Source organism: Filicampus tigris, chromosome 16, assembly GCF_054856515.1.
Source record: "Filicampus tigris isolate MCC_2025a chromosome 16, RoL_Ftig_1.0, whole genome shotgun sequence".
In the NCBI taxonomy this organism is placed as follows: Eukaryota; Metazoa; Chordata; class Actinopteri; order Syngnathiformes; family Syngnathidae; genus Filicampus; species Filicampus tigris.
The window spans coordinates 1,042,859-1,056,285 of NC_141232.1; the positions used below are offsets into that span (position 1 = coordinate 1,042,859).

A 13,427-nucleotide genomic window follows, 5' to 3' on the forward strand; every position below is an offset into this window, starting at 1 on the left:
CGCTCACTCGGTGTCGGTCGTTTTGAGCCGCGCGTTGCCCAATTCAAGGCCTGCGCCTTGAGTATTTTTGTGCGCGGCGACGTCAGCGGCCATCTTGGCGGGAAAGGCTGACCAAAACAGAGCTGGGCCACGGCGCCCGTTGGCCCGGAAGGAGCACTTTGAGTTGCGCCGCCATGACAAACACACCCGTCGTCCACGTGCAATACCTTGCGCACATTAGAACCACTTCGGCATTATAAGTTGAAGCGGTTCGAATGTATACTATGCGTTTCTGCCAACTTGGAGCCACTGCACTCATTCTCTGTTTTTTCCAGCCGGGAAAAGTGAGGCATCTCTTTGAGGGAGGCGTCTACTAGATCTGAAGTTGTTGGAGGAACTGCAGCAGCGTTTTGATACCGCCGCAGGTTCTGATCCTCCGTTGTTTTTCGTGCCGAGCTCGACGAGCGCGCAGCGCTCTTTGCCAACAGCTACTGGCCGGCTTGCCAATAGCGGAGCGCTTAGGAGGGCCAAAGGCGCTCGCAGCGAAGCGTGCGTCGCAATTTTATGGGGTGTTGCGGCGCGGCGCGGCGCGGCGCGGCGCGGCGCGGCGCGGCTGTTTGCGCCGTCATCACGCTGAGCTCGCAGCTCCGCGCCGGGACGTCGGCTTCCAAGTTCGGCCCAGAAGCCGCCACTAAAGCGCTGGCGGGCCGTCGACTCAGTTTAGCCAGTTAAGTGTTTAAAAGCTGTTGGAGTCATTCCACTTAAAGCTGTACAGAAAAAAGAAAGTGAGGGAGGACAAGAAGCGTCAACAGCGGTCAAATATTTGAATGGCGTGGAGTGCACATACCGATAATTGGGCCAAATGAGTGTTTGAAAGGTTGCAAAAAAGTGCAGTCCGGTTGTTTAGGACCCAGAAAATAACGACCGATTGACCAAAAGTAGTGCAGAAGTTATCCAACTGCCGAGTGAGGGCGGCGGTGTGCATGGTGAGCAACGGGCAAAGAGAGCGCATTCGCGCTCAAGCCAATGAGTACCACGAAGCGGACACTTTGCCCGCTGCTTCTCTTTCTTCTTCGTCTTCTGCTACTTTTACTTGCCGATGCGCCTCGTTTGCTCGCTACTAGTACTAGTCCTCCTCTTTCTTCTTGTTGGCATGTGTCGAAAGTCCAAATGGCCTGTGTGGCCTCGCGCTCCCTCTCACAGGTCAATCTTGGTCCTCGCCGCACTTGGTATGCGTGTAGCTCGCTTTAGGGGAGCCTGGGAATAAAGCTCGTTGATTATTTCCCGACGGAGGCCCACTTAAAGCCCCGCTCTTGGCTCCGAGCGTGCCACTTTGTTGGCCTATCTGCATACGAGTTGGCGTTTGCGCTCACGCGCCTCGTGAGGCGTCTTCCCGTCACGCCTAAATGCGTCGGGACGGGCGGCATGTGTGGCCTTTTGTGAGACGGGGGCCGCATCCTGCCGTCTCAGCGGCCGGGGAAAAGCCTCGTGTGGGAACACGGCACACGGGAAAACCTGTTGATGATGGGGAAGCGCTGGAAAAGGGAGAGCGCGGGGGATCATAAATGTGCTCTCAAAGCAGAAGTGCGAGAGGCGGCCCATAATGCAAATAGACGTCTCTTCCCACCCATGCGCTCCAGCTTGAGCCTTTCATCGCTTGTTCATAAAGTTGCGGCCAACGTCTCGTCTCATTAGGAAAGTAGCGCAGTCATCTGGACTCAGAGGCGAGCTGCGTTTGTCACGGAGGGAGGAGGAGCTCATTTTGACAGACGCCATCACGTTCCACTTTCTCAAAATCAAAGAGCGAGACTCCACACTCTATTCCGCCTGAGACGGTTTCTTACCATCTGTAGGCGCCGCTGTTTTGGTTACCAGCAGACTTTATGCTCGAGTCAAATGCGAAAGTTAGCCACGCAACAGTCAGCTTGACTTGGACTGCGGCTGTCTGAACTATTTGCTCGAATTCTTGTTAGCGGTGATGTGGGATCATGCCAATCCCGAGTTTAGCGAGATAGCGTCAAGTCGGCGCAAATGCGTTTCCATTAGTAAATGTGCGAGCCCGCCGGCTCTCGTCGGCCTGACCCTGGTGCGCGCGGCCTGTTTGCATTGGAGCGCTTGTTTGTCTGCGCTCTCTTCAGCTAAAGGGATGGACTTGAGCTTATCACGCCGCTCTGATAAGAGTGATAGAAGAAGGCAAGAGGGTGCAGAGGGGCTGAACTGCACGAGGGGGCGGGAGAGCCCGCGCGCTCGCCCGCGCGCGCGCGCGCACGCGCACGCACGCCTTTTATGATCACCAATACTCGGCCAATAACGAGCAGTCTGGCCTGCTTTCCCGTTTGTTCAGCCTTGGTTGTCTGTTTTCCATTGCTGTGAAATGATCCTAAAAGTCTTTGTGGACGCAAGCTGCAAGCGTGCCGGAGAGAATTCCATACGGGTGAGGTAAAAGCCTTTCAGGTCGCTCCTTGGTCAGGCAGATTGGTCGTTGTTGGCAAGAAATGACAAAACATACAAGCTAATGTTAGCCTGGCTGATTTATCTCCATTTTTTTACATGTGTTTGTTGTGAGCCAAAATTCGGGATATGAACAAAGTTCAGACATGCCGCCGCTTGAATAAAGTTGGGGGGGGGGGGTGGACGTAGCTCTCAAGGTACTGTAATAATGCCCTCGAATGTGGGCAAGGAGAGCCACTCTCACCAAAGTGCTTGTAACAGTTCCTTGAATGGGACAAAGAGTGAAATAAAAGGAGAAGACTCACAAGGAGCAACAGGAGGCCAAAACAAAGTCTTCCTGATGTCAGTCACTAGGCCACACCCCTTAAAGGCAACCGTCCAACACTTGAGTTGTTGTGCGTGTGCTGACTCCCATTGACAATGAGTTTCAATGTTGATTCTGACCACGACCACTTCCGCCGTTATAAAAAGGTGTGCGGCCACATTATTTACACAGTTTGACTTCCCCTCTCCAAAAATGTCGTCTTTTTATTGAATTCAATTGAGGCGTTCAGGTAAGAGGCGGAAACGTTTTGAAGCGATTGTCTTGCTCTCTTTTAAAATCCCCCCAAAACTTTTCATTTTGACGGGGGTGTGTAGACTTTTTCTTTCCGCTGTACTTGCATTTATTGCGTGCGGAGGGGGGGGGGGGGGGGGTCAAACCGCCCTTCCCCATTCCAATCTTCTTCTTCAAGAGGCCAAACGTGATAACAATGGAACAAGATGCTCAGTCATGCTTTTCCCACTTATCAGCTCCTTTTTGACCTCGACTGCGTGTCAAGGCGCGCCCCGTCCATCTTGCCAAGTCGGCGCTATCAGAGCCCGGTGGCCTGGTGGAGCCTGTGCGTGGGTGCGTGCGCGCGCGTGTGTTTACTTTCTGCGTCAACCACGCAGCAGGTCGCTCTTAAACCAAACAGAGGCTTACTTTGTATACGCAACATATTCCAAGAGTGGCTTATAAGGCGGCGCACGCATTATGGACGGCGCGCTCAGCCGGCACATGCGATGGTGCGCCTGATGATAATGACACAAAAGACTTTGTTTGTAAGGCGTTGCGGCGGGCCGCACAATCTTTTGACTGGAGATGGACTCATTTTAGGGATTTGTGGGCGCTTTGATTGACTTAGTGGCGCGGATGCAAGCAGGCCTTGGACGTAAAGTGCTTTGTTGCAGCTGTAGCTGTTGTGAAATGCGCTATATCAATACAATGGAATTGTATCGCGTACAATATGTACGGCTGGAAGTTTTCTTGCCGCTGATCAAGATATAGCAGGCAGGCAGGCAGACAGACAGTGGAAAAAGACGAACTTAATTGCGTGTTTGCTCGACTGCGGCCAGCGACGAAGCGGCCCGAGCCGGAGTCCGTTCCGTCGTGCCGCTCTCCTCTCATCGGGGCCTTTTCAAATCCAAAGCCGCGGTTGCCGCTAACAACCACTTTCTCTTTCTGTCCTCCAACTCTCCCACGTAGCGGCAAAGACTTCAAAGCATGAAGGCGCACACACACACACACGCAGACAGGTCGTGATTTACAACACGATAGTAATCTCATTTCTACGTCTTGACTTTTTTTGACTTTGTTTTTTTTTTTCTTCCTCTCTTCCAGTAAATCTGCCGGGTCTTGAGAAGGTTTTTAGTGCTTCTCACCGTAGAGATCCCCATTTGGGTCATTAAAAGGAGTGATTTAGTGAGGCCGCGCTGGATGGAGAAAATAAAAAACAAACGGGAAAAGGTGAGGCCACGTAGGGCAGAGGAAGGGAATGCTTGGACATCCTTTGGAGCTGATTGTGACTTATGGCACTGGATTTTAATAAGTGGAGCCCATGTCTCATCGCCGCTGCGGCTTTGAGAACATCATTTTTGCGTGTCAGGGGCTTTTGAAAGATCCTTATCCAGCGCCAGTGGAAGTTTATTGCTAGGAGACAGAGATAAGGCAGTGTGGCAAGTACGGACACAAAAAGTTGCATGTGGACTTGAGTCGCTGACTTGTTGCGCCGCGCGGAGACCCTCCAGGGGCTTTGCAGACAGATTGCGAGATAAAAACCTGCGTCTGCGCGGCCGCTCTGATAAGCGACAGACAAAACAGTCAGTCGCTGTGCAAATGTGAATGGGCAAAAGGCGCCTCTCGAAATGTCCACATCATCTTTTTTGGTAAACCTAACATTGAACAACATTGAAAAAAAAAAAACAGCCCCGCGCACCGGTTTCACTAACTGACACGGAATTGGGTAGCCAAGTCTATCATAGCACGACTCACAAAATGTCTCAAGGACAGGAAGTCTGCCATTTTGGTTTGAAGCAGCCATTTTGGATGGCTTCCAGTGCTCGCGCTCTATGAAATGTGGCCAAATGAGCACCAACTGGAAGATTTTGGGCCGAATGAAGGCCAATCGTGGCATCACAGTTGGACGTCAACGTTTTCTAAGCATGGTTAAGTTTGCAGTCAAATTCGCCACGGACAAACTCCAACTTGGGAAGCCCAAACCAGCTGGAAACAGAAGATCGGCGCTTTGTCTTCATTTTTCATTTTTCATTTTATGAAAAGCTCTGAAATGAAATGAGGAGGGCAACAAATGGGTCTCAAGAAGCCGTGAGCAAAAAAGACAGGAAGTCTGCCATTTTGGTTCCAAGCGGCCATTTTGGGTCATTCCCAGGAGTCCTTCCAAAATTCGAGAGAGTTTAGCCAATTGCTATCGAAATGTAATTCAATTCATGAGCATTTGTGGGTTGAATATGAATGTTTTGGGGTTTTTTTTCCCCCTTAACACTTGCTCTGAGCTTGTATTTGTTGTCAGGTATTGCATGCCGGGCCTCATGCTTCACATACTGTAGTTGTACATTATTGTGTGAACTCATTCTCATGGGAACAATGAAGAGAGCACAGTAAAGTGAAATGCTCATAAATTATCTGCATTTACAGGACACGCAAACACCATCACGGGTGGCCGTTCACTTTCACACACACACACCTAGTGCTCATTTCAACAATGGCCTGCTGTAAGGGTTCAAACAAATAAGGCCCTAAAGTGGCATCAAAATGTATTTGTAGGACACAAGATTAGTTGGCAAATATCTTATAAACAGCACGTCCCTGCAACGGGTTATTTCTAACCCTATAAAACAGGCTGCTTTCAGCCTTTCACCATTTTTGGGACAATAGCTGAACTCGGGGACGTTATTTTGTGCACTATAGGCCGCAGTACAGCTTGACTATAAATTCTCATGAGAGCACTCGGCTATATAATTGCCTGTGTGTGTGTGTGTGTGTGTGTGTGGTAAGAGGATGGGCCTTTGCGATAATTTGAAGGCAAGATTTGTGGCACTTGTGGTGACCTGTGTTATCCGAGTGCGTCTGTTGAGCTCATCAAGATGGGCCAAGTGGCTTCATCCTGCCTGTCACTGCTGAGCTGTGTGTCAGTGTGTGCACTTTTCCACACAAACAAAGCGCACCGCAGTCCACGCCGGATGACATCATCTCCCTCACTGGTCGGCTGTAACACATCATTGGACACGGAGCGTATGTTCGCGTCTTTAAGTCGGGACTCCGGGACGCGGTGCAAATGCTCGACTGCTGATGTATGGCTTCGGATCTCCGTTCACTGAGTGTGCAGTGGAGTTATTGTTGTCAAAATCCTAGGGGGGCAGGAATTTTGCACGTTTTTTCGCCTCGTGTGGCAGGGCTCAGCCTACAAATATTATTAAGCTGAAGCGCTACTCCAACTGCTTGTTGATGGCGGGCAAGCACTCTCTCACGCCTCCCTCAAGCGTGACGTGGTTCCATACCTCTCAAGCTGCTATGTGCGCTTTTGGCGTCATTTTTACAGGTGGAAACAGCTTTTCAATTATGTACGCCGCACTTGGCGAATCTGTACAGCCAATGTCAATTTGATCAGCGTTATCTGATTGTGTTTTTGTCGCCTAACCGCAGTCGTGAAACGCAGGCGAGAGCTTTCTGCGAGGCCCGAGTCGCGTCCTCGAAAAGGGGGAGCCCAGTAGCCCCGCAACACGCGTCCGAGGGACACAAGGGTTCCCCGCGCTCTGTCACAATACCCGTAACATCATGTTTGCTTTTTTACGCTGATTTCCGATCACGTGACAGCAGCCATTCGAAAATAATGGGTACGATTAGATACAGATACGTACGGGCAAATGACAACGTTTGTAAGATTCAGTATGGTTCTGCCTCTAATTAGCGCGTGAGATGCCACCGTGACTCTTCCCGGCGGCGGCTGCCGACTCCCAGGACCCGGTTCCCGGGACCCCCCCAGTCGACGGCTTGTCTAAAACGGCTTCCTTGATGCTGAACCCTGGGCTTCATGCGGAACGGGCCTTTTCCGGGCCTTCGCTGCTGTCTATAAGCATCTCCCAGGATGTGTGCGCGTCTATGTGCGCGTCTGCCGTTTAGCTTGCCAGTCAGCAGAGGAAAAACGCTGTTAGAGGTCCTGCTGCTTTACAACCTTGCTACTCTGGGCCAGTTTACCGAAGATTGATGGAGGCTTTGTACGGATCGGACACGAGCAAAATACACCCGAGGATCGAGAATTATCGAATACTTATGCACTGCGTATGCTTTCCTAAAATGTCCCCTTTAAAGAACACAACATTGCTAACTCTCAGGCTTTGTGTACAAAAGACAAAGGCGTCACGTTAAGGTTATTCCCTCTGCTGTCTGCACATCACAGAATTTTGAGGTTCACACGAGTGCAAAAAGAAGTGGACAAGTTTAGGTCCTGAAAACAATATCTTGCTCACGTCTCTGTCAGCCCGTCTATGCGGCACGTCAGCCCGCAGCTGGCCCCTCCTGGCCCACAAGCCTGGCTTTTCTTCCCCTCCGTCGAGCCTAATTCCCTTCTAATGAAATGGCGTCTGAAGGTAATAGCCAGCCAGGCCCGCTGCTCTTATGAAACACCGCAAGCTACGCGCACACACGCGCACAAGCAGAAAGTATGTTGTGCTTAAGGAATCAAACTAGCACCTGCTGAGCATCCAGGAACGCGAAGCTTAAGAATGTAAAGCCTTCACCAGTGTTAGCGCCCTTCTGGTCTCAAAGCTAAAGATGCTACGGATCCTTTTGTGTGAATCGCACATTCTTTGTACAAAGGGTGAAATGAACACAAATTGGAGTTATGTCGGTGGGCGGGAAGGGAAGTAACCAGGTAGGAAGTTTATAGGAAACATACTGTCAGTGCGCGCTTCCGTTCATAAGTAGTTTGCTTGTTAGCGACAGTACGTAGGTCGGTTTTTGCTACAAAGGCCAAACACTTCTCTCCCAGCTACACACACTCGATATACAGGACAGTGTAGGATATCGACTTCTTTTGGCCCAACAGGTAGTAGCTAGTAAGGTAGACAGGTATTTCGAGAGGTAAGTACATTGTTAGGAGATTAGCTAGGTTGTTACGTTGGTAGCTAGTTACGCAGTCAGAAAGGTAGCACACTGAGTTAGCATGCTTTCAAAGCTACGGTTTTGTTGTTTTTATCTTTAACAGCCGTAACTTGTTCTAACACATTTGTGGCAATCAAAAGCCCAAAAGTGTTATACAAAACAGCTGGTGGTAGTTCTTTTCAAGTCAATTATCTCAATGATGCGCCACCATCACCATTTCTGACCTTTATACTTCCAGTTAACTTGACTTTCTTACACAGTGCTTAACACCCGCTCCGGGCTCCCGGAGAGGATCGTCTTGCGCCGTCCCCCCTCATGAATTCCCTTTAATCACGAGTGGATTATTCCACACCACTTCTACCTTTGTATGGGACACTGTGAACACCCGCGGATGTGCAGAGAAGGTGTATTTAAAACCATTAGCTGTGTCCGATACCCTCAAACAAGTGTAATAACATTGGATCAGGCTGGGGGGCTGTGTCTCAGTAAATGACATCACACAACTCAGGAACTCAAAAGGAACGGGAACCTCCGCCAAGGCCAACCTCATAAAAGCGCTCTGAGCCGCTGACCTGAACCACTCTTGGATCTATCAACTTATCAACATTTTGTTGGCTGGGAGGCGCCTTATCCTTTTAGACTTCTTTGTTTTTTGTTGTCTTCCTCCCCGAGGGCCACGAGAAGCGTATTTTCCACAGTCTGAACACAAAGCGACAAGAAGAAAATCCGTTTCTTCCCGCGAAACACTAGAAAACTTTAGTCGGACGAAGCTTGTGGCTGCAATTATCAATGCTGATGATGTGCTTATGGAGATAAAGCTCGATGAAATCTGTCCAAAAAATACAGCTCTGCTCCCCACGTGGTCTCTCTCTCTCACACACACACACACACACACACACACACACACACACACACTGAAGACAGCTCCAGAAAGCTGTAAAACACATCACTTTGCTGGGGGCAGCATTCAAGTAAGCTAAATGTTTAGCAACCGGCTTAAGCGGCGGAAAAACATAAAAAGAGCCATTTGGCAAATGTGATGGCTTATTTCTTGACGGTTGCACTGAGGCAGCAATTATAATTCATTACTTGTTATGACTTGCATGTATCAAAGGGAAGCGAAATAGATTAATGAAGATAATTATTTTGACCTTACAGGTACATGTTTCATGTCTGGTTAATAGTAACAACGTGTAATTGGAAGACATCTGGCAAAAAACTAAATAAACAAGGCTGGCATGAGCTTGTCTGATGGGTTGCCAAGGCGACCGAACTTTTTATTCTTGTGTCTGAAAAGACCGTGTTGGCTTGCACGTGGACAGGACGTTTTCACTGAATTTGAACTGCAACAAACTCGCAACAGTTTTGCAAATGTCCGCTTTATTTCCTCATATTCTTGTTCATTCTCACGGAACGTTTCCTCCAATTCGCATTCGCTCCCTCGGAATGGGAAAAGCCTTTCCTAAATTGACAATTCTGATTGGATGTGCATGAGAGAATGACTTTTCACAACAATCCAAGAAGTATTTGAAGATTGCGACAAGGCCAAACGTGCTGCAGGTCGGCTGCCTTTGGAGTCAATGGGCGAATGAGGATTGGCGGGGGGGGGTTATTGTTGAAGTTGATAAAATCCCAGCTGAGTTGATTAAAAATCCCGCTGGCCCTCCGAAATCCTGCAGCACTGCAACTCTCACACGCTCCCCCCTCCGATTGGGATGAGATGAGATGAGATGAGCAGGTGACAGATAAAGCCAAGGCGGCCAAGAGTTGCCGGTCAAGCAGGTCCACCGCGAGCTCCAAGTGAGAAGGCAACATTTCATTCATTTGTTGCAGATCCATCCAAAGACACACTGAATACAAATCAGATGCGAATTCAAACAATGCAGCAGAAGCCGCATTTTCCTTTTCAGCTCTGATCGCTCGAAATAAAATCCCGTGAGTCATTTTTGCTAGCTTGCGGGCGTACTTTTGCAGCACCAAACTACTGTAGCGACCCAGACGAGCGGCTCGACGCGGCTACAGAAGCACGGGCGGATGGCAGCGCCTGATTTTCAAGCGAAGGCCTCTTTCAGACCCTGATGAAATATTTTGAGTTCAGTCTCTCTGTCAAAGGGCCCAGCAGTCCGTGGCAATGTGCTTAATAAAAGCATTTGTCACTTGGGACAGCTTTCTCTGACTACAAATCTTCCGCCAAAGTCTTGCGTGGACCGACTGCATCAAAGCTTTGAGCGTTGAAGTCTTTGTTGTGGTCCGCCCACATTTGGCACAAGAAAGGCCGGTCGTCCTCCCCCCCAAAGTCCGCAGTCGTCGTCCTCCTACCTGTCTTTTGATACTGATCTCGGTCAGCTCAACCCATAACTCTCTCCGACTTGCTTCACCTTTTTGATCGATGATATGACACGGGACTTTTTGGGGGGCGTCTCATGCTTTCATGGCTCCCAGATGGGCTTTTATGGGCGCGCATGAACCGTGTGCGAGACCACACTGCGTTCCCATGTGGCGGGGAACTGCGTCTTAATGTGGCTCCAGATGATTTTATTTCGCGCGGCGTCTTAATAGATTCCAGTTAGGAGGAGATGTCAGCTGGCTTTGTTGCTAGGATGCGCACATTTAATTACAGCCTTTCTGGAAATGGCCTCTATTTGGGGAGCGGCCTTTATTTTCCTCTCCACATCACGTAAGATGATCTTTTACTACTGTGCAGGGAAGATTTGGTCCCGCGTTTGAACGCACGGGCGCAGTCTGTGAACGTGGCGATCAGCCTCTGAAGATATCCGCACGCCGGCCTTTCTTGTTGCCCGTTTGCCTCGCTTGGCTTCTTCCTTGACAGTCGCGCCATGTTTTGGTGGTTTCCGTCCAAAAATGATACAGTACGTTCTTAAAAGTGCTGGGTCAAAAGTTAGCCAAATTGGATGAAATAGCTAACCCATTGTCTGGCTTATTGTACCGTCTGTCGAGGCTTAAAACCTGAAGCAGGGTTGCAGTTTTTCTGTTGCCACGCGTCGGCAGGTGCGCCGCACTCAAGCAATTGCCGTGTTTTTCCAATGGCTCAATTTAGTCGTGTCCAGCCTCGTCGCCGGGCGTCTTTGTTTTAAATAAGTGGAAGGAACAGTTCAGGGAGCTTGCGGCTTCGTCAGCATGTCTCAAAATGTTCTCTGAAAATGGGTCAAGAGCTCATTTTCGACAGTAAATAAGTAAAGCTTTGCAAAATGTCAAAATAACTGAAATTTTAAACTTTAAAAAAAAAAAAAAAAAGAAGTAAACACACTTTTGAGTTGGATCTCTTATCCTCCGTCAGATTTTTGTAAAAGCCCGATGCCGATATTCAGCGTTTTGACGATGATCGGTCTACCCCTCGTGTGCGCGTGCGTGTGTCTGTTTGTGTGTTTACATGCAGTTTTTCTGCGATTAGTGTGTGTTGTGATGGATTAGCACGTAGTACACTCACACCATTCCTTCGTTGGGTGCATGTGATTCCACAATCGGCTCATAACTCAGCCCCCCGTCGTTAATGCCGGCGCACACGCATCATTACGCCGCATTACAACCTGCCTACCGGCAAATGTAAATGTGTACATTTGTGCGGGTGTCTGTGTACACGCGTGTGGGAAAGCGGGCCCGCGGTGAAGCCAAGCATGAAAAAGGCTCGTAAAACCGAGGCCGCTATCGGCGATAAAGCGCCGCCCTTAATATGTCGCTATTTAGCTCCTTGTGTGTTTACTGTGAGAAAAAGGCAGATAAGGGCCCAAAGTAAAGGGAAGGGCATTTAGTGGGGAATAATTGGTTTGGAGGCCCGCTGGGAGCGGCGGGGGGACGGCGGTGCGGGCGGAAGAGCGAGCGCTGTGGGAATGGAGGTGTTTACCGACTCCCTGCGGGACTCACTCGGACGTGGGAACGCGCTTTTGCCCCGGCCGGCTAAGCGTGGCCGCAGAAAAGTCTGCCTGCCGTCCGTCGCTCACTTCAGGTTGTGGGCGCCATTCTTTGCTTCCAGATCAATGTTGTTGATGATGCCTTTTTAGCACAAAAAGTGGTGCTGCTGTGTGAACGGCTTGGGGACTAATAAGATCACGAAGGAGATTTTCCAGCTGAAAGAAGGCGGCTACGTCCCGCTTTCCCGTCTGTTGCGTTGGCGCACCACATCCGATGACATGTTATGCAAATGTCTTTCTTTCGAAAACTGTTCCCAGGTGCCTTAGTAGAATTTCTCTGACATTCTTCGGTCAAAATACGCAAAGGATCCAGACTAAAGAACACCTAATATCCACTTGTTGCGCTCCATTTAAAATGCGTTTCTTTTGAGGAAGGGCGTGACTCGCTGTTGCCATCCAAGCAACTTTTCTGTCCCCTAAAGTGACTTGAATTTTTTCAAGTGGCTAGCAACAAATGGAGCCACTTTTTTCGTGGTGTTATTGGGGACTTGTGGAGACTCGAAGCAGATGTTCACCCTTCGGCGTCCAGACTGCAAATGGGTGGCGCTGGCTGAAAGCCGCCACCGGATTAACTTCATTTAACTTCAGCTGTGCTTGTTGTTAATGGGCTCTATAAATGAAATTGAGTTAAGTTGACTTCTGCGATAACCCTGAAGACATTTGTTTACACAATTTCAAACAGTTTCTAGATGTCTTTCCATGCAAATATAGTACAGAAAATGCTAAGAAGGCCTTGTATTATCATGATGACAAGGGGCGGGGTTGGGGCGTTGCGACAAAGTGTTGACAACCTAGTGGCTTTTCAGGCCCCCCCCCCCCCCCCCCCCCACCACTGGCTACTTGAACCATAAACTTCCAACATTAAGCAAGAGACCATAATGTTACCACTGCATGTATTTTCCCTCCTGGAGGCAGCACTTCCACCGCCAAGTCGCTGGGGGACTTTAGAAAAACTGAGTTTTTTTTTCTTTAGGTGTATGGTGCCATCTAGTGGGTCATGTCTGTAATGATTCATAGATTGTGTAGTTGATCGTAAGGTTGAAAGAAGAAAAAAGGCGAGGTTTTCCAATTGCACGTTTGAATAAGATGTCATCCCAAGTGCTCCTTGCCAAGGATAATAATGCTGACTTTTGTGTATTTTCCTTTCAGGACGCTGATTCCTCTTCTGGATGCTGACACTGGTCTGCTGGTGCTGGCTGGCATGGTAACATTGCTTTTCTCGCTTGCATGTTCCTGACCATTATGTAGCAAAGTAAAGCAAAGCACTTGTAGTTCTTTTTTTTTACTTTGAGGTGTTATGTTTGCACAGGGCGACACGGTGGCGGACTGCTTGGAAGTGTCCACCTCGGATCCCTTCCTCTCTCAAGGCCAGTTTTGCTCATCTGCTTCTTCCAACTGTGCCGTTTTTGTTCTTCTGTACGCAGCTGCAGAAAGTGCCACTACGAGCTTTTGTTAACTTACCTTTCTTTTTTTTAATGTTTTAAATGAAATGTATTTTCCCTTGAAACTAAAAAATGTGCCCTTTTAAAAGTGCCTTGTCAATGAAATATGTCAATATTATCATTTAGCTGTTTATTCTTCTTGTTCTGTAATCGCCCCAAATCTGCTGGCCAATTAGCTGATTGATTGTGTACGTTCGTCCAACT

At 49.0% G+C, this 13,427-nt stretch overlaps 1 protein-coding gene across 1 annotated transcript in view; it reads left to right on the forward strand.

Annotated features, from left to right (window-relative positions):
* The window catches only part of coro7 (coronin 7), a 74,540-nt gene that overhangs the window by 54,585 nt on the left and 6,528 nt on the right, over window positions 1-13,427 (forward strand). Inside the window, exons 10-11 of the mRNA XM_086055326.1 lie at window positions 12,931-12,985; window positions 13,091-13,148. Coding sequence (XP_085911452.1) covers window positions 12,931-12,985; window positions 13,091-13,148 — 113 coding nt within the window. The remainder of the gene's footprint in view (window positions 1-12,930; window positions 12,986-13,090; window positions 13,149-13,427) is intronic.